The sequence below is a fragment of the Sorex araneus genome, chromosome 4, assembly GCF_027595985.1.
Source record: "Sorex araneus isolate mSorAra2 chromosome 4, mSorAra2.pri, whole genome shotgun sequence".
Lineage (NCBI taxonomy): Eukaryota > Metazoa > Chordata > Mammalia > Eulipotyphla > Soricidae > Sorex > Sorex araneus.
Window position 1 is genome coordinate 97,781,248 of NC_073305.1, and position 19,334 is coordinate 97,800,581.

Below are 19,334 nucleotides of genomic sequence, written 5' to 3' on the forward strand. Positions count from 1 at the left end.
GTATTGGGTGGCCATCGTGTTCAATCTATTATCTACTTTCAGCATTCATCTCCCATCCCGAGTGGGTCCTCCAGGCACACTTTATTTGGTGTTCCCTTCTCTATCATCTTTTTCCCAAGAATTGCTTTAGCTATTTGTGGGCATTTGTTGTTCCATATGAGTTTCAGGATTGCTTAATCCATTTCTTTGAAGAATTTAATGGGTATTCATATGCATTGAATCTGTATAATGTTTTGGGAGTATTGCCATTTTAACAATGTAGATTTTCCCTATCCATGACCAGGGTATATGTTTCCATTTCCTCATGTCCTCTTTTATTTCATGGAGTAATGTTTTATAGGTTTCTTTGTAGAGGTCTTTTACTTCCTTAGTTAGCTAATTCCGAGGTACTTGATTTTCTGGAGCACGATTGTGAACGGGATTGCTTTTTTCATGTTGCTTTCCTCTGTCTCATTATTTGTGTATAGGAAGGCCATGGACTTTGGGGTATTGATTTTATAGCCTGCGACTTCTCTGTATAAGATTATTGTTTCTAAGAGTTTCTTGGTAGAGGCTTTAGGATTCTCTAGATATAGTATCATATCATGTGTGAATAGTGAGAATTTGATTTCTTCCTTTCCTATCTAAATGCCCTTAATATCTTTTTCTTGCCTAACCGCTATTGCAAGTACTTCCAGCACTATATTGAACAGAAGTGTTGAGAGTGGGCATCCTTGTCTTCTCCCTGATCTTAGAGGAAAGGCCCTTACTTTCTCCCCATTGAGGATAATGATTAACATGGTTTTGTGGTAGATGGCTTTGACTATCTTGAGGAAAGTTCTTTCAAAACACATTTTGGTGAGAGTTTTCATCATAAACATGTGTTGGACAAATGCTTTCTCTGTATCTATTGATATGATAATATGTTTTTTATCTTTACTTTTGTTGATATGATGGATTCTGTTGATTGACTTCTGAATGTTAAACCTATCTTTGCATCCTTGGGATGAATCCCACTTAGTCATGGTGTATAATCTTTTTGATGAGTTGTTGGATTCTGTTTGCAAATATTTTGTTGAGAATCTTCACATCAGTGTTCATCAGGGATATTGGTCTATAATTTTCTTTGTTAGTGGTGTCATTGTTTGCTTTTGGCATTAGGGAGATATGTGCCTCATAGAAACTGTTTCGGAGAGTTCCTGTTTCTTTAATTTCCTGGAAAAGCTTGAGAAGAACTGGCAACAGGTCATCTTTAAATGTTTGGAAGAATTCACTGGTGAATCCATCTGGACATGGACTTTTGGTTTTGGGAAGACTTTTGATTACAATTTCAATTATCTTGATATTAATGGGTGTATTCAGGTGTTCCAAGTCTTCTTGGTTCAGTCTTGAGAGATTGTAGGATTCAAGGAATTTATCCATTTATTTTAGGTTCTCTTGTTTCATGACATACAGACTTTCAAAGTAGTCTCTGATGATCTTTTGAATTTCATTGGTTTCTGTTGTTGATGTCCCCCTTTTCATTTCTGATTCGGTTTAATAGAGTTCTCTCTCTCTCTCTCTCTCTCTCTCTCTCTCTCTCTCTCTCTCTCTTTCTTTATCAGTCTTGCTAGTGGTTTATCAACCTTGTTTATTTTCTCTTGGTTTCATTGAACTTTCCGATCATTTTTTGGGTTTCCCTGTCATTAATTTCTGCTCTAAGTTTTTTTAATTTCTTTCCTTAGGTCTGGTTTGGGTTCCTTTTGCTGGTCCTTTTCTAAGATCATGAGCTGTGAGTTCAAGCTAACAATGTAGGCCCTTTCTTCCTTCCTGAGGAATGCTTGCAGAGCTATAAATTTTCCCCTTTACATGTCTTTAGCTGCGTACCATAGGTTCTGGTATTTTGTGTCTTCATTCTCATTTGTTTCGAGGTATCTTTTTATTTCTTCCTTGATTTCCTTCCTGACCCACTCATTGTTCAACATTGAGTTGTTTAATTTCCAGGTGTTCAATTTGGTGCTCTGCATCTGTGTGTGATTAGATTCTATCTTCACACATCATGTTCTGAAAAAATAGTTGTACAATTTCTATCTTCCCGATTCTATTGATGTACATTTTGTGACCCAACAAACACATGATCTATTTTGGAAAATGTCCTGTGTGCACTGGAAAAGAATGTGTATTCTTTCTTTTGGGGGTGTAAAGTTTTGTATAGGTATATTATCCCTCTCTCTTTCATTTCTTCCTTCAGAGCCAGTGTTTCCTTGCTGAGTTTTGTTCTTGTTGATCTATCCAGAGGTGATAAGGCAGTGTTGAAGTCTCCAACTTATATTGTGCTGCTAGCGATCTCCTCCTTAAGTCTGTTAGCAGTTATTTTATGTAGCTGGTAGCTCATTAGGTTCATAGACATTCAAGAGTGTGATTTCTTCCTGTTGTTTATATCCCTTGATAAATGGAAAATGACCTTTGCTGTCCCTTCTCATCTTTTTCAACCTGAAATCTATGTTGTGGGACACTAGTATGGCTACCCCAGCTTTTTTGAGGGAGTTGTTTGCTTGCAGGATTGTTTTCCATCCTTTGACTTTGAGTCTGTTTTGCTCTGACTGTTCAGGTGTGTTTCTTTTAGGCAGCAGAAGGTTGGGTTTAGTTTCTGTATCCGTTTTGCCACTCTGTGTCTCTTGATTGGTGCATTTAGACCATTGACATTGAGAGAGATTATTGTCATAGGATTTTGGGCCATCTTTTTCCCCTTCTAGAATACTTCCTTTCTCTCAGGTGCTCCTCCTGGTTTTTGTGGGGCCTCTAGTGAACACCTAGGCTCTCTTTATAAAGGGCTTGTGCAGTTTCTTGTGTTCACTGATAGTTTTTGTGAAATTAATAAGCTAATAGACTATTGGTATATAGTGATTGAGATGGCCAAGGCATTCTTCAAATAAATGGGTTATACAGTTTGTGACCTAAGTCCAAAGAGAAGGAAAGGGGAGAAAATAACTGAGTAGCCTCTGGCCCCAAAGGAGGCCACGCCCCTGACATAGAGGACACACCCCCAACAACCTATTTGAGAAAGCGGGACCTGGGTGGGAAACCAGGACCCTGCGCTGGTCTGCTCCGTTGGCTAGGTGGGCGGGGCTGAGAGGGTCGTCGCTTGATAATATATTCTAATATGTTGTATATACTCATGCATAATCATTGCTACTAATGTTTTACAATCCACTAAGAATTAAGCACTTGATACTTATTTTATATACATTAGGGAAATCCTATGTAATAAATAGTTTTATTTCTATCTGACAATTGAAAGATTGATACTAAAATATTTATCATTTGTATGAGGTCATAATTGGTAGCTTTGGATACCAAGAATCAATCCATCACTGATTAGACTATTTATGAACCCTGACACTCTAGAATCAGCTGAGAATCCTAGATAATTCAAATACTCAGTTGTTTCCAAGATGATTGCATGAAAATATTAGGGAAAATAGTAGTAGAACCAAGTACTTCAGAGCTACCCAAGTCATTTCACTGAGCAACTAAGCTTAGAAAATTCGAGCCCTTCTCTAAAATCTGATTTTTTTCGTTTCATGCCACTTCTAAACTAAAAATTGTTTTCATTCCACATGGAAATAGTCTGTGACACCAAGTGAACTGTTGATTAAACTTGATATAAAGAATATATAAATGTCTTATTGATAGAAAAATGTTATTTTTCTCTGCCATTGAACTCATCAAATAAATATTTCAAAGCCTAGAAACCCCAGCAATAGAGCTACAGAGATTCCTTTGCTCTGCTTGTTATAAGTTGAAGACAGCTTTCTATTTGATAACTATTATCTTTATTTTTAAGTATTCATGTGTGGAATTTGCTTACACCAGAGAATAACTTCTCCTTACACTGAAAACTTACTTCCTCTAAAGACATAGAGCATTATATAAATTAATTCCTAGAGATATCTTAAAGCTTATAAAACATTTTGGGTTTTCTAAATTATCAGTAATACTTCAGGTGAACTCTTGGCCTTATTTACAAGTGACTTAATTATATTTCATCTTAAATTAAACAGTCATTTCCTACGCCTGGAGGTAATATTATAAATTAAGCATCTGCTCTGTATGATATACGAATGTTCAGATTCCCAAAGGACATGTTTAAATGAATCAGATTTTTCTGTTTTGTATGAAAAAATTTCCAAGGTCTTCAAATTATGAATGTTTTCTGCAAGACACATATTTTTGACATCTGTGGAACAGATTTTTATCTCTATTTACATTGATCTAGCATTCATTTCTTTGTAAGAAATTATTTTAATATTATAATCTAGAATTAAGTAATTTATAATTAAGAAATTTATAAATTTATAAATTCATTTATTTGTAAGAAATTATTTTAATATTATAATCTAGAATTAAGTAATTTATAATCTAGTACTATAATCAAGAATTAAGAGTTGTTATTGCTTAGTTACATTTAGCAAGTGCTTGAATTTCTTAGTGTTTCATTTAACTGTTTCATATTTTATAGGATTTAGTAATTTACTCAAATTTCCAAATTTTTATTACTATTATTTTTTTAAATTAGTGAATCACTGTGAGGGTGATATATTCCTAGAAGTGGTCTTGCCGGGTCAAATGGGAGCTCAATTTCTAATTTTTTGAGAAGTGACCATACTGTTTTCCAAAAGGTCTGAACCAGTCAGCATTCCTTCCAGCAGTGTAGGAGGGTCCCTTTCTCCCCACATCCTCTCCAACAGCGGTTGCTTTTGTTCTTTTGGATGTGTGCCATTCTCTGTGGTGTGAGGTGGTATCTCATGGTTGTTTTGATCTGCATCTCCCTGATGATTAGTGATGAAGAACATTTTCTCATGTGCCTTTTGGCTATTCGTATCCAAAGTGTTTGAAAAGTAGATCAGAGAGATAATGTTTCCCCATCATATCTTGTGTCACAGCTTTAAAGCAAATATATGCATTTGCTTTATACATATATAATTATGTATGTATACAGGTTGTTTTATTTATTTATTTATTTCTCTCCGAGAATATCTTGCCCGCACAGCAGAGCCTGGCAAGCTACCCATGGCATATTCAATATGCCAAAAACAGTAACAATTCTCACAATGGAGACTTTACTGGTCCCACTTGAGCAAATTGATGACAGTGATACAGTGATATATATTTATACATATATTTATAATTACATATATAATTATATGCTCTATACATAATTTTATATTGTATATATATTTGCTTAGTCCCAATCCGAACAGGCTTGGAGGTCTCAGCCCCGGGTCTCACACACTTGGGTTCCTCTGCCAGTACCTTCATGCGTGAGGCTTGTCTGAAAGTGTGGAGAGGGGCCTTGAGCATGGCTGTGGCTAGGCTCCAGAGGTCTTTGGTCTCAGGAGCACTGCTCGGGGTGGGGAGGGAAGCTGGAGAGCCCATCCACTCCAAGGGGCCCCGGGGAAGACAGCCAGGTGTGTGGGCAAGAGACTCTCTGCCATAATTAATTAAATAATTAAAAACTAAATTATTAATTAAATAATTAGTAAATGATTGATAAAATAATATAATTTATTGTAAATAAATTAATATAAATATGATTACATAAATTCATAATTATAATTATATACATATACGAAGAGCCCAGCAAGCTACTGAGAGCATCTAGCCTGCATGGGCAGAGCCTGGCAAGCTACCCATGGCGTATTAGATATGCCAAAAACAGTAATGATAGGTCTCATTCCCCTGACCCTGAAAGAGCCTCCAATTGTCGGAAAAGACGAGGACAGAGAGGCTGCTAAAATCTCAGGTCTGAGAGGAAGAAAGACGTTACTGGTGCCTGCTTGAGTAAATCGACGAACAACAGGATACAGTGGGACAGTGATATATATTTGCTATGCAACTAATGTTGAATTAAAAGTCTTCAAGGGAAAACTGATACCTATCATCACTCTCTGTGGATATTTTGTCATCTTTCAGGAGAATAATGTATTGGACAAGCATTTGGGTCTTTGGAAGATATTTATCAGTCATCTACAAGTAGCATTGCTGTTAATAAAATATATCATAGAAACAGTGGAAGAAGAGAGGTTGATCAAAGTGACTGCAAAAAGCTTCTGATTGAATCCTTAATAACATTAAACATTAATTTAATTTTATAAAATGATGAAACAATATCAGAATGCCTACTGACTTTTCCCCCTCTCTTCCCTTTTCCTTGTTACTGTTGTTTGTTATGATCTAAGCTGACACAATAGGTTGTGGTGGTTCCACACTCGGCCTCAATGAGCACTGAAAATTTTACACCCTTGGTTGTGATGTTTGCATGCAAGTTCGCCAGTGGTCACACTCTCTAGTTAAATGTTCATGTACATTCTGATCATAATGCCTGACCATTTTCTGTGGTGCATACACGGGTACTTGCCAATGGTTGCATTTGATCATTGCACATCTCTTTAAAGTTTCAGTGCTCATTAGGGATCCTTACCCTTATTTGTGGTGTTCACATACATCTGAGTGCAGTATCTATCCATTAGTTTCAGTGATTCATCTCACTGAAACCGTGATGCTTTCCCCAAACAACTTAAGAACAATAACAAAAATGTGTATATGCTTTTATGTAATTTATGTAACCAAACTGTGCTTTTAAATTTATCTGTTCTTATTGGTGGCTTAGTCCAGCATTTCCAGAAGTGCTTGTTTTGCCCCCTCCAAGGGCTCTGGAAGAATGGGTGAGGGGTGGTAGAAGCCTAGAGTCTAATTAAGGGATGATGTCTACCTAAAGAAGGTAGAAAAAGTGTACGGGATTGGGGGACAGAGCGATTTTTCTCTCCAGCAAAAGACAATAACTTTAGGAACCTCTGTTGTGACCATAATAAGGATGTAGCATTTAATTTTACTCTTTGTGCATCGTAATATTTTTTATCATCTATTTGCTATTCTGTTGTTGAGAATTTGAGATGAAATCAAATGTTAGAAAATTCAAAGTCCTTCACAATACAAGATAATATCACTATATGACTGTCATCCCGTTGTTCATCGATTTGCTCGAGCAGGCATCAGTAACGTCTCCATTGTGAGACTTGTTACTGTTTTTGGCATATTGAATACACCATAGGTAGCTTGCCAGGCTCTGCTGTGTGGGTGGGATACTCTCAGTAGCTTGTCGGTCTCTCAGAAAGGGATGGAGGAATCAAACCCAGGTCGACTGTGTGCAAGGCAAATGCCCTACCCGTTGTGCTACTGTGCTATCACTCCAGCCAAGATAACATATCATAGTAAAGAGTATAAGCGTCTTCATATGTTACCTGGGTTACTTCAGGTTTAATAGGAGTTTTATTTCCTCATTCATGAAGTATTTATGCTGTATTACAGTGAAATCAATGCTTAAGGCAGAGTAGGTGCTTGATAAATTAGTTTTGTCATCATCTTTTATACTGTAGCCAAACATAATCAAATATGTTTATTTTGCCAAAAGCTATTTTATTATTAACCTTTGATTATCCTTTTAATTATGATCTATTAATTAGCAGTTATTGAGTACTTTAGATGTGATTTCATTTGAATGAAGCCTTTTTATCCATCATTTTTCTTTACTCTAACAATTCATTTTAGGACTATTGTCATTACTATTTTCTGAATAATATAAATAGGTAGTTATTAGCATGGTTTTAAACAACTGTCTTGGAAATCACTGTAGTGATGAACAAATACTTTTCCCTTAGCATCATTTGCATAAGTCTCAGAATAATATTATACATGTCTTATGAAGGCTTATGAATCTTTTATTCCATGTGACTAGCAAGCATACATATTTAAAATTTATTTTAGATAACCCAGCATGGGAATTACCTAAATAATCTAAATAAAAATTAAATTATGTAGAGGAATTTTTAACTTCTTATGTTATTGAAACATTATAATGCTCTAAAATTATTCCTGATTTCTTCATAACTATTAAATTTAAGACATGAAGATATTAACATTAGTAACAATTTCTAAATATTCTATTTAAAGGATTCATCTCAATAACTTTTTATATTTTCCTAGTAAAAAGCAAGCTTTTGTATATTACAAATTCCACAAAGGGCAGTTTTTGGCATTTGTCTCTCATCAAAAGCATTTCTATTTTTTTTCTTTTTGAAATATTTCCAAATTAGTTGTATGGTTATTTATTTTAAAACTCTCACATTACTTTTTCTATTCTATTTGAACATTAAGAATAAGGTAAACATAGTATTTTGTTTCTAGCGTTTTTGAAAGTCTGCCAAATGAAAAGTAGAAAAAAGTTCACACCTCGAGAAATTTATCACTGTGAAAATGAAATAATAATTTGTTCAAGTTGGAGTTAAGGAATCGTTATGGTTTGAAATAAATTAGTAAGAGATATTGATTAATAATATACATAAAACAGTCAAACAACCTTAAGAAAAGTATAGCATTTAAAAAAACTTTTAAGATGATATACAGTGGAGCAGGAGTAATAGTACAGAGCATAGGGTGCTTACCTTGCATGCAGCCGATCTGGGTTTAGTCCTCAGTACCACATCTGATTCCCTGAGTTCCACCAGGAGCGATCCCTGAGCACAGAGCAGAGAGTGAGTTCTGAGCACTGCTACGTGTGGCCCTCAGTGATCATCTACAATGATGGCATTATTGTTTTTCTTTTTCCGATTTCATTTCCTTGTATGTTTTGGTAAATACCAGCAAGACAATTTAGAAGATTAGAGCGGATAATGCTCTTTCCTCTCATACTGATGACTGATGGGATTAAGTTCAATATTTCACTATTAAATATGATTTTGTCATAATGTTTGGAGAGATAACTTTATTAAGTAAATATTCTCTGCTCATAATTTAAAATCAGGATTTTTACATGGTAATTGAGTTTTAATTTAATACGTTCACACTTATTTCCATGGTTTCTTAATATGATAATGTAGTAAATTACATGTAATTTATCTTGTTGGTTTTAAGGTCCTCATCAGGGGTGCTTGAGGAACATCAGAGATATGTAGTACAGAGAATTAAATCTCGGGCCTCAGCCATACAAATTCTTCCATTTGCACTGTATCCAGTACTAGATGTACTTTATTAGTGTTGTATCATTCTGCATTACTGAACACATTCTTTTTATACTAATGATTTACTATCATATTACTTTTAAGTTTTGGTCTTTTGTACAATACCTTCACATTTATGTAAATAGGTGAAGTAATTTCGTATTCTTATTCATCTTGGAGTCAGTATTATTCTAGCTTTGGAAAACAAGTGCAATACTTCTAATCTTTTACTTTGTCCTTGGAAATATTTTGTAAAAGTGTCAACTATACATTTTTTAAGATAGGTATATTTTAAATTATTTTCTGAAATTTTTCTTAGAGGATTATTTTGTACATTTGAAAAAAATTGATCAGATTTTAACAATGCTTTTCTTTGAGAATATCCTTGGGGCTGGAGCGATACCACAGTGGGCAGGGCGTTTTCCTTGCACAAGGCCAGGTTCCCAGCATCTCATATGGTAATTCCTGAGTGAAGAGCCAGGAGTAAACCCTGTGTATCGCTGGGTGTGGCCCAAAAAGCAAAAAGAAAAAAAAGAATATTCTTTTATGTACATATCCATAATACATTAGTCTTCAATAAGCATTTTTATTCGAATATCTTGTTTGCCCACTCCTCCATCTTGAAAACTATTATGAATGCTTCTTTATTAATTCTGCTTTTCTCTATTAAATCTATTTCTATTTAAAAAAAACCTGCTCATTTTAATTTTCCTTTGTTTTCTAAGATTATAACTATCCTGAGTACTATCATAGCAAAATTTCACTAATCCAGGAAATTTTAGCCTAATACTCTCAGAAGAAAATAAAGAGAATGAGTGTAAAATTTATAAGTGAAAATATCCACAAAACTGGGGACATCCAAGGAATGATAGATCTTTCTGTGTTGTTGTTCTGATATTTAGGCTACATGAAACTTGAATGGATGGAAATGTCCAGTTGTTCAAACATTAGAATATCCATCCCTGACAGATAAGAATTCATATGCAGTTTTATTTTAATTAAAAATTTATTTGAAAAAACTTGATACCAGCAAAATTTTGTGTGGGATTCATTATGTGCCCTATATGATTTTATATTGATACTTTTCATGATAATACAGCAAAATATAGGCCACTTTATTTCTCATGATTATAGAATTTGCTATACTTTACATGCACAAGGTAATTTCTGTAGCTTAAAAATAATCATATATTCTTTTACCTTTTTATACACATTCCTTAGATCAAAATAGCTTACTTTCATACTTCTAGCTTTTCTAGCATATGAATTCAAGGGACCATGGCAGAATGCAATTGCCCATAATAATAAGTCTTACTTTTGCAGATTACTAACATTTTCCCGCACATGTTATGACCATATTATTGCTCAGAAAAACATGAAATGCTGAAATAAATCTCAGTAGCCGCAAACTGCATATGCTTCTTTGTGTATTAAAATTAAAGTGAATGTCAAGAAGTTCATAGTAACCAACATAATATAAGAAAAAACAAATTAAGTCTGTACTGAGACATCAGACATCTTTTTTTCTTTTCTTTTTTAATTGAATCACCATGAGATATAGTTACAAGGTTGTTCATGATTGGATTTCAGTCATACAATATTCAACACCCATCCCATCCCTTCACTAGTGTACACTTCCTACCAGCAATGTCCCCAATTTCCCTCCTACCTGCCTCAGCCTGCCTAAATGATAGGCACTTCTCTCCCTCACTGGCTCATTTTCCCTCTCTCTCTCTCTTGCTCTCTCTCTCTCTCTCTCTCTCTCTCTCTCTCTCTCTCTCTCTTCCTCTCTCTCTTAATCTCTCCTTCCTTACTGCACTCATTTGTGGAGTATAAAATAACATCACATGAAGCTGACACTCAAGGACAGTAGATACAAGGGCCAGGGGGATTGCCCCATAGCTGGAAGACTACTTCATGAGCGGAGGGGAGAAGGCAGATGGAATAGAGAAGGGATCACTAAGGAAATGATGGCTGGAGGAACCAGTTGGAATGGGAGATGCATGTCTAAAGTAGATAATGGACCAAACATGATGACCTCTCAGTGTCTGAGTTGCAAGCCATAATGCCCAAAAGTAGAGAGAGTATGGGGAATATTATCTGCCATAGAGGCAGAGGAAGGGTGGGAAAGGTGGGGAATACTGGGGATATTGATGGTGGGGAATGTGCACTGGTGGAGGGATGGGTGTTTAATTATTGTGAGATTGTAACCCAAACATGAAAGCTTGTCACTGTCTCACGGTGATTCAATACAATTTTTGAAATTAAAAAAAAAAAAGAGTATTGCAAATAACACTGCCTAAAATAAAATAAAATAAATAATGAGAAAACAAAAAAAATTTTTTCCTTCCTTTTGGTCCATGGTTGGAAGCTTTTTTGTCTTTTAGGAGAGTGTCACACCTGGGACCATGTTCAAGGGACTACTCCTACTGGTGTTTGGGGGATTCCCCCAACATCAATGGTGCTGGGGAATCAAGCAGGACTTCTGCATGCAAACCACGCTACAACTCTTTTAAGCTATCGCCTCAGCCAGAACATTTTTACTTCTTTTAGAATAGCAGTGCATGTCGCACTGAACACCTATCATTTTGCCCCTTCCACATTGTATACGTAGACCTATATTGATGTTTTGAAAATAGAGAAGTAGCTTAGTTAGAATGAGATGAGACCATCTTGTGGAAGGAAATGGAATGTGAATTAGAAAGTATAACTAGTCTTCAGGAATTGAGTGGAAATTATCTTTGAAATTCAAATTGGGATCAGTGACTGCAAAACAAAACTGATCACAGTAGTCAGTCTGCAATTATTTAAATCTTAGAAAAAAAAGTCTCAATATTGAAATGGTGAAGGTAATCGCAATGGTTAAAGCATTAATTAAGTTTGAAAATGGTGCCATAACAGTACAAGAATTTAAAGAGATTCATGATTATCATACAAAAAGTTAATTATCTTGTAAAAACAAAGTGCTATATAGATTTAAGCACTAGATGAAATAAGGAATCAATTTCTAAAAATAGTAACTCCCTTATCATTTAAGATAGATAGTAATACTTTTTATTTACAAGCACAGTGCTACTCAGCTTCTGAATGTAATCTCATCATTAAAACAACCTGTGAGATTGATGTGGCAAAATTATTTTAATGTGATATAAACACTAAAAAGCTAAATAAAAACCTAGCCAATCGCAGTGAAATAAGTAATATAATTAATTTGGATCCAACTTTTGAATAATTCTTTTAACTGTGTTTTAAAGTGGAGGTGGGAGCTTAGCCATTATATTTTTATTTCTCTACTACAAGTTTTAGATCATTTTTAAGTTCTACACTGGTTTGCTTTTTTTAATTTTTGGGAACAGCGAGACAGATTAATAAAGAACTAGTTGTGTTATTATTTTATAAAGATTTTCATTTTAAGAAATTTCATATAATTTATACAAAGAGTGAAATAAGTAGCTGTTTTTACCTGCTGATCTTTGCAGACGAATTACAACCAGCTAGTGGTTGGCACATTCAGAAAGATTAAGTTGCATGAAGAAAAATCTCTATGAAATCATGACTTTATGCAGCCAGTGATTTAATTAGCTTTTCAAAATGATTTGATTAGGACACACATTGTAATATAATAACACAGATGCAATGCATTAAGTGCTTTAAAATATAAGTTAGTTTTGCACTAGGCTATTTGCCAAACCTCATTTTATACTTTGTTTTTATACCTTGTAATTTTTCCTTTGAAAGGCTTTTGTGAAGTGATCTTAACATTAACACAGACAAAACAACAAAGAATTATCAGTTAAAAAGAAAGGGTAATGAATGTAGAATGTAGATAAAATAAATTAAGTAAGATGTCTAACAAAGAATCAACTCAATAATTATAATTCAGGAAAAACATAAAGTGAAAAAGTAGTAATTTTATTCTCCCCTGAGTTTAAAACTACTTTGAAACAGTTCTCATAAAAAGTGGAAATTAAAATTTTTTAACTTAGCTATTGCCTACAGAACAAAGACCACATTGTTCCTACATTCTTTAAGTAACTTTTTGGTCAAAGAGGAGGAGATATTTGAACTGGGAAAGCAATTTGCAATGGAGAGGGGGCGAGAGGGGAGGGGGGGGGTAGTAGAGGAGGAGAGATTTGAAACAAAGGAAGGAGATAAAGGTTAACTGATAGTCTTCCTAAAGACACATGACTTCCTGTATTTACTATGAGTTTTTTTGTTTGTTTCCACAGAGTATCTGTACAACTACCACTGCATTTTTGCACTTTTTCTTCCTGGCTTCATTCTGTTGGGTTTTGACTGAGGCGTGGCAGTCATACATGGCTGTGACTGGAAAAATTAGGACACGGCTCATAAGGAAACGCTTTTTGTGCCTTGGATGGGGTAAGCATATTAATATACTCTTTTGTACTTTTGTTAAAATGACTCAGGACACTTACATAACGAAGCAATAGAAAGTGATTATCTCCCGGCTACTTTTCTTTGTTCTACTTTAAAATACAGAAGTAAGAATCTATGACACTCATCATTTTTTAACCTTCTTTGCTCTTTTGGAACATTAACAAGGAGTGAATGTTGAATATTGAATGTAGCTAGTCAATTAACAGTCAACATGGTGCGAGATGAGACATGAGATTTCTACAAAAAAGAAGGGCTTAGTATTCTTTTCATCTATTGTCTGAAAAGAAAACTGTCTTAAAATGTTCAGAGCTCAAAACACGATGGTTCACTAGTCATATATTACCAGCAAGAAAGTTCAGGAACCCATTCGAAGACAGACCTCAAAATATTTAAGTACTGTAGCGATTATAGTCAAAAGGAGAAAGCCATTCATGTCACAAAGAGAAAGCTGTTTAGACAACGAATGAAACCTCCTGGGGATTCACAAAGGAAAAACACACCCAATTATTGACAGACTAAGAATTATCTTCTTTCTTATAAATTTCCTTCCAAATTGCCATATAAACTGGCAATCTTAGGATCATAGGACCTAATACTAATTAAACTTAAGAAGCTTCTCAGGGGATGGGGCAGCGAAGGAGAAATGGGGTTTGGTTTTGTTTAAGTTTGAGTTTTAAAGGACTGTACTAAAAAAATCTCGTGAGTTTTAGACCAAATATAAAACAAGCACTTAAGCTACCAAACAGCTATAGAATTGTATGCTATAGGGAACTGAAAATCTAAGAAATGAATGAAATCATAATAATGGAATAATTTATTTTGGAATAATAGAAATAAGTGAAGACAGAAACTCAGTTAATTTCCTGCCTTCCAAAGATATCAGGACTTTATGCAAAAATAAATGAGAATGTCTGTATTCTACCTGTGATTTCATTAATTTTATGTTTAGTGCTGGCTTCAGCAGCACCCATAATAAGCGTGGAATGGTACAGAAAATATGAGCATGGCCCCTATTCAATGATGACACACAAACTCAAGAAGTGTATCTTTTTTTTTTTTTTTTGCTTTTTTTGATTCACACCCGGCGATATACAGGGGTTACTCCTGACTCTAAACTCAGGAATTACCCCTGGGGGTTCTCAGGGGACCATATGGGATGCTGGAAACCGAACCCAGGTTGGCCACGTGCAAGGCAAACACCCTACCTGCTGTGCTATCGCTCTAGCCCCGAAGTGTATCTAATTTTTAACAAATATATCTAGATTCTATTATATTTTCTAGGTTCCATTTCAAAGATTTTTTGAGGTTAGATTGGTACTGAACCAGGCTATATTTTTGTCATAAAGACGAATCTTAGATCTAAGGAATACAGAATACAGACCAATGAGGATTGTTTTTGAAGTGTATAGAATATGAAGCAGTTTGCAAGTACAGTAACTACTTTAAAATTTAACTAAAAATGATTGAGGAAAGAGTTCATGGCTCATCTTCAAGTCTGTGATTTCTTTTTTTATTATTTTTTATTTTTTTTTTTTGGTTTTTGGGTCACACCCGACGATGCACAGGGGTTATTCCTGGCTCTTCACTCAGGAATTACTCCTGGCGGTGCTCAGGGGACCATATGGGATGCTGGGATTAGAACCCGGGTCGGCCGCGTGCAAGGCAAACGCCCTACCCGCTGTGCTATCGCTCCAGCCCTGTGATTTCTTTTTTTAAAGTGCTTCTGATGAGAGAGCCAGGCCTCAGATATGGAGTCACGCTTTCTGTTACTAAGCCATGTCTCCTATTATTGTTATTAATAAATTACATTGCATAGCAAAATATAAATAAATAAATAAATAAATAAATGGCCAAACCAATGGTGCAGACTACCAGGAAATCTGAAAGTGGGGAGAGTAAATTCTTATGAATTACATTACAAACATAATATTTCAAATAATGTATAAAATTTGGAGAGGGTTTGGGTTTCCCTGATGGTGTTTGGGGACTTCTACCAGCTCTGCATTTTGTGTTGCTCTTGCAGTGCTCAGGAGACTGAAATAATGGGGATTGAACTGGGGTTAGCCACATACAAGACAAGGATCTTAACTATTCCACTACCAATCTAAACCTTAAAAATAGTCTTTATAATCTAAATTATACGGAATGGAGACTCTTAACCCCCAAATGTGACCCAAGAGAGAATATATTTTTGCAATACATTTGATCTAGTCAATTAAAAATGGCATGTTTGAAGGATAGGCAAGAGAAATAAACATGACATGTCAGTGCATTTGTATGTCTACATGTATGATATATAATTATATATATAATTACAAATTATATAGAGGCCAGTATTTGTTTAAAAATATGATGCCGCCTTCTGAGTTGCTCTCTGTAGTGCTCGTTAAGCCTCTTGAAGAATGTCATGTTTCTTGATAATAGGCAATGATGTCACTTGTCATCAAAGATAATGGCAGGAAGTATTATGGGCAAAAATAATATACGTGGAGGAAACACAGGAGGGTGATTAGATGATAGATTTTCTGTCTGAAAAGTCAATTTAGCCTTCCCAGAAAGCAGACATGACTGAAACTTAGCACTTAAATGTTTTAGTCTAGATTGAACTTTATCAAATTGTGGTGAGTTTTTATTGAAATTAAGTAGGTATTTGTTTAGCTTAAACATAAACATAAAATATTAGATCAGAATTGGTGCAGGTAAGCAGGTAACTGAATTTTAGAGTTACTATGGTTTTATGTGGAGTAACTTCTACTTATTGGTCCATTAAGAAAAGTTGATTTATATTTTTCTGTTTTTCAATGAGTATTGCTAAAGGAGGATAGCCAGGAAGCTCAAAATTAATGTTCTAGAGTTCTTAATAATATTTCTATGTTTTTATTATAAATAAATTGTAAAAATTTATTAGATGAGAGTATTTTTCTTTCCTTTTTAAGTGCAATTTGCTTTGGATGAATATATGGCCAACTGGGCCTTCTACTTCGGTGGTATTTCATCATATCAGAACATCTATTTTTTTTGTCCTTCTGAATTAATAGCTATAAATTTCTGTTATAACAGTGTATCTACTGGGGAGAGGTTAATAGTTTAAAAGATATACTAAATCTTTGTTATTAGTTTCCTTTACACACTTGTCAAATGTTGCAGTGACATAGCAACATCACACAAGTGTACTGAGTTAAAAACTCAGCTGTTGTTCTCATAATTTTATACTTTGGAAAAAATTTTAGTACCCTGATTCATCCAAAGAAAATTCCTCAAATTTAAACAACTCCTAGTTTGTCGAGAATATTTTTGCATCATTACTCACAATGGTTATATTTTCATGTGAAATGTGATAATGCTTTTCTTACAGGTTTACCAGCATTAGTAGTGGCCACATCAGTAGGCTTCACTAGGACGAAAGGATATGGCACTGATCACTAGTAAGTTCATCCACAGTGATGAATCATATTTATAATTAATTAAATCTCAAGTATGCTTCATCTGACTTGGTTTGGCACTGTGATAGCTTATCTTTTTGTCACTGAATTATTAACAATGGTATAAAGTATAAGGAATATTTTAAGGAATCTTAAATGCACAAAAGTTAGAAAATAAATGCAACACTTGAATTTTTGGTTTAATCTTAATTATTCTGAAGGCATTTTATTTCAAACATTTAAAAGTTGCTATTTGCTCAATACTAGATACTTTTATAGGATTAGATACATTTCAGCATGTTTGCCTTATAGAAAGTGATTCTATTCTTACCTCCTTATTTCACTGATGTTAATAAATACTACTATTTATCAAATTTTGTCAAGTTCAACATTTGTTCTTATAGTAGGTTAACACAATACCAAAATATATTAAGTCAGAGGAAATAAGTAGATTGCACATTAGTACACTCATGAACTATGAAAGAAATAGGATAAAAACAGGTATGGTATAAACCAAACCTAATCTTAGCTGTGAAGCCGATCGAACTTTTTATAAACACTTATATATAAAATTTACATTGCATTATATTTTTGTTTTATCTTCTCTGTTGAGTTGATGCTATTTAGAAATGGAGAAAGAGATGTGCATCTTATTAGAGTAAAATGTGTGATATGTTCTGTTTACTTGTTTGGGGGTTTGAAATGGGAACCACTTATTTTGGTTGGTTGTTCTTTGATGGGTTTGTCCAATTGAGAAATGTTCTTAGTGACATAATTTCACTTGCCCATCTGAGAAAAACTTCCAATGTATTGGATGTACTCATGTTGTCATAGCACTTATTTTTTCTTATGTAACCAGTATTTTCTATATGTAAGAACATATCCCAACATTTACTACAGTACTATTTAAGCTTTCATTTATTTTAACAATATGACATTTTTGTTGTAAATTATTTAAAACCCTGTGCTGATAACTTGGGAAAAAGTAGGATTATAGGTAATTTTTTGCTTAAATTTTGCAATCAAAACTTACTTCAATTTACAATAACTAATGGTTCAGTTTGAAGACTACCTTACTTACATATACACACACAACAGTAGATAGTAGTAAGCCTCAGAGACACCAAACTAAAGTCTTATATCACACTGTTTCTCTAGATATTCTATAAAAATAAATGTTAATTTACTAATCCAAGAGAAGGTAGAACTCTGTTTACTGTCATAATAGTGAGTAATAACTAAATGCAGACTTTGATTATATACAGGTACATATTTGTGCTGTATAGTGTGATATATGCAGTTAGGTGAATTTATGTTTAAGTAAATATATATATAATTGCTAGATTAATTTTTTATGAGGGCATAATTTACATGGAATAACGTTCACTCTATGTGTACAGTTTTCACACTTTAAGAAATGCATAATCATGTAATCACTACACTCATCAACCTGGAAAAATGCATTGTTAGAGCAAATATAGAATAGTTATTGTTTGTATTCTGAAGGCAGTTTGCTGATTGTTTGGACTTAGAAGCAATATTGGAAGGGCCAAATAGGAGAAGCAGGTGCTTGAATTGATGAGCTTAACTCTTTGTCATGGATAGATCGGAGCCTCACCCTTTTCTTCTATTCTTTTCTCTGTATTATGTATGCATAAATATTTCCCTTTACCAAGCCTCAACTGCCGAACCCCATACCCTGTTTTTTCTCTATAAAAAAACATAAACTTTTTTTATGAACAGATAAACTTTTTTTCCTAAATGGGTGCAATGTTGTTATCAGAGCAAACCTGTATCTTAGTGGATTTAGCAATTGAAATAAAAACAGACACACTTATTTTTATTTAAAAGCTTATCTTTAGTGAACTTTCTCAGTAATCCCCAGGAAAGCAAAATTAGAAGGCAAAAAAGCATGCAAATTGTGTATTTATCCATTTCCTACAATGATGGCTTTTAAACCAATTTCTTCCAATAGCTCAATGGCCTCAAGGAATGATGGGTAAATGGCATATCTAAGACTCTAAAAACACACTTTGCTTGAAAGTATATGTAAAAAAATATTCTATAATGGATATAAAGCAGCATTTTACAAAATTTAATAGTCACCTTTGTACAAGTCTGTATAAAAATCTCACTACAAGAGTAATTTATTGAAAATGTTTTAACTGCCTGAAAAGGAGGCCTTATAATAAAAGTTGCCTTCATATGAGCTATAGATAGTAGATTCACTTGTGAAATTCTCATTCTAGCATTTTCCATATCATTTCAGGATTTTTCTAGTACAGACCCTTGAAATCTGGTAAAATTCCAAGTTCAAGGCATCATCCAAATTATTTGTATCAGAGTTCAGTGGGTTAACACTTTCACTAACTTTTGTTAGTTTTTGTCTAATGTTATTTTCAGCTGCTGGCTCTCTCTTGAAGGAGGACTGCTCTATGCTTTTGTGGGACCTGCGGCAGCTGTTGTCCTGGTAAACATGAATATCAATTATTTTTTT

At 34.2% G+C, this 19,334-nt stretch overlaps 1 protein-coding gene and 1 non-coding gene across 5 annotated transcripts in view; both read left to right on the forward strand.

Moving 5' to 3' along the window:
- ADGRB3 (adhesion G protein-coupled receptor B3) overlaps positions 1 to 19,334 on the forward strand; it is an 823,957-nt gene that overhangs the window by 743,723 nt on the left and 60,900 nt on the right. For all 4 annotated transcript variants that reach the window (XM_055134853.1, XM_004605882.2, XM_055134855.1 and 1 more), the window contains 3 exons: positions 13,247 to 13,397; positions 16,771 to 16,840; positions 19,241 to 19,307. In XM_055134853.1, coding sequence (XP_054990828.1) covers positions 13,247 to 13,397; positions 16,771 to 16,840; positions 19,241 to 19,307 — 288 coding nt within the window. The remainder of the gene's footprint in view (positions 1 to 13,246; positions 13,398 to 16,770; positions 16,841 to 19,240; positions 19,308 to 19,334) is intronic.
- LOC129404566 (U6 spliceosomal RNA) lies at positions 14,364 to 14,470 on the forward strand. Its single transcript, XR_008629960.1, has one exon. It is a non-coding gene; the product is annotated as a U6 spliceosomal RNA (small nuclear RNA).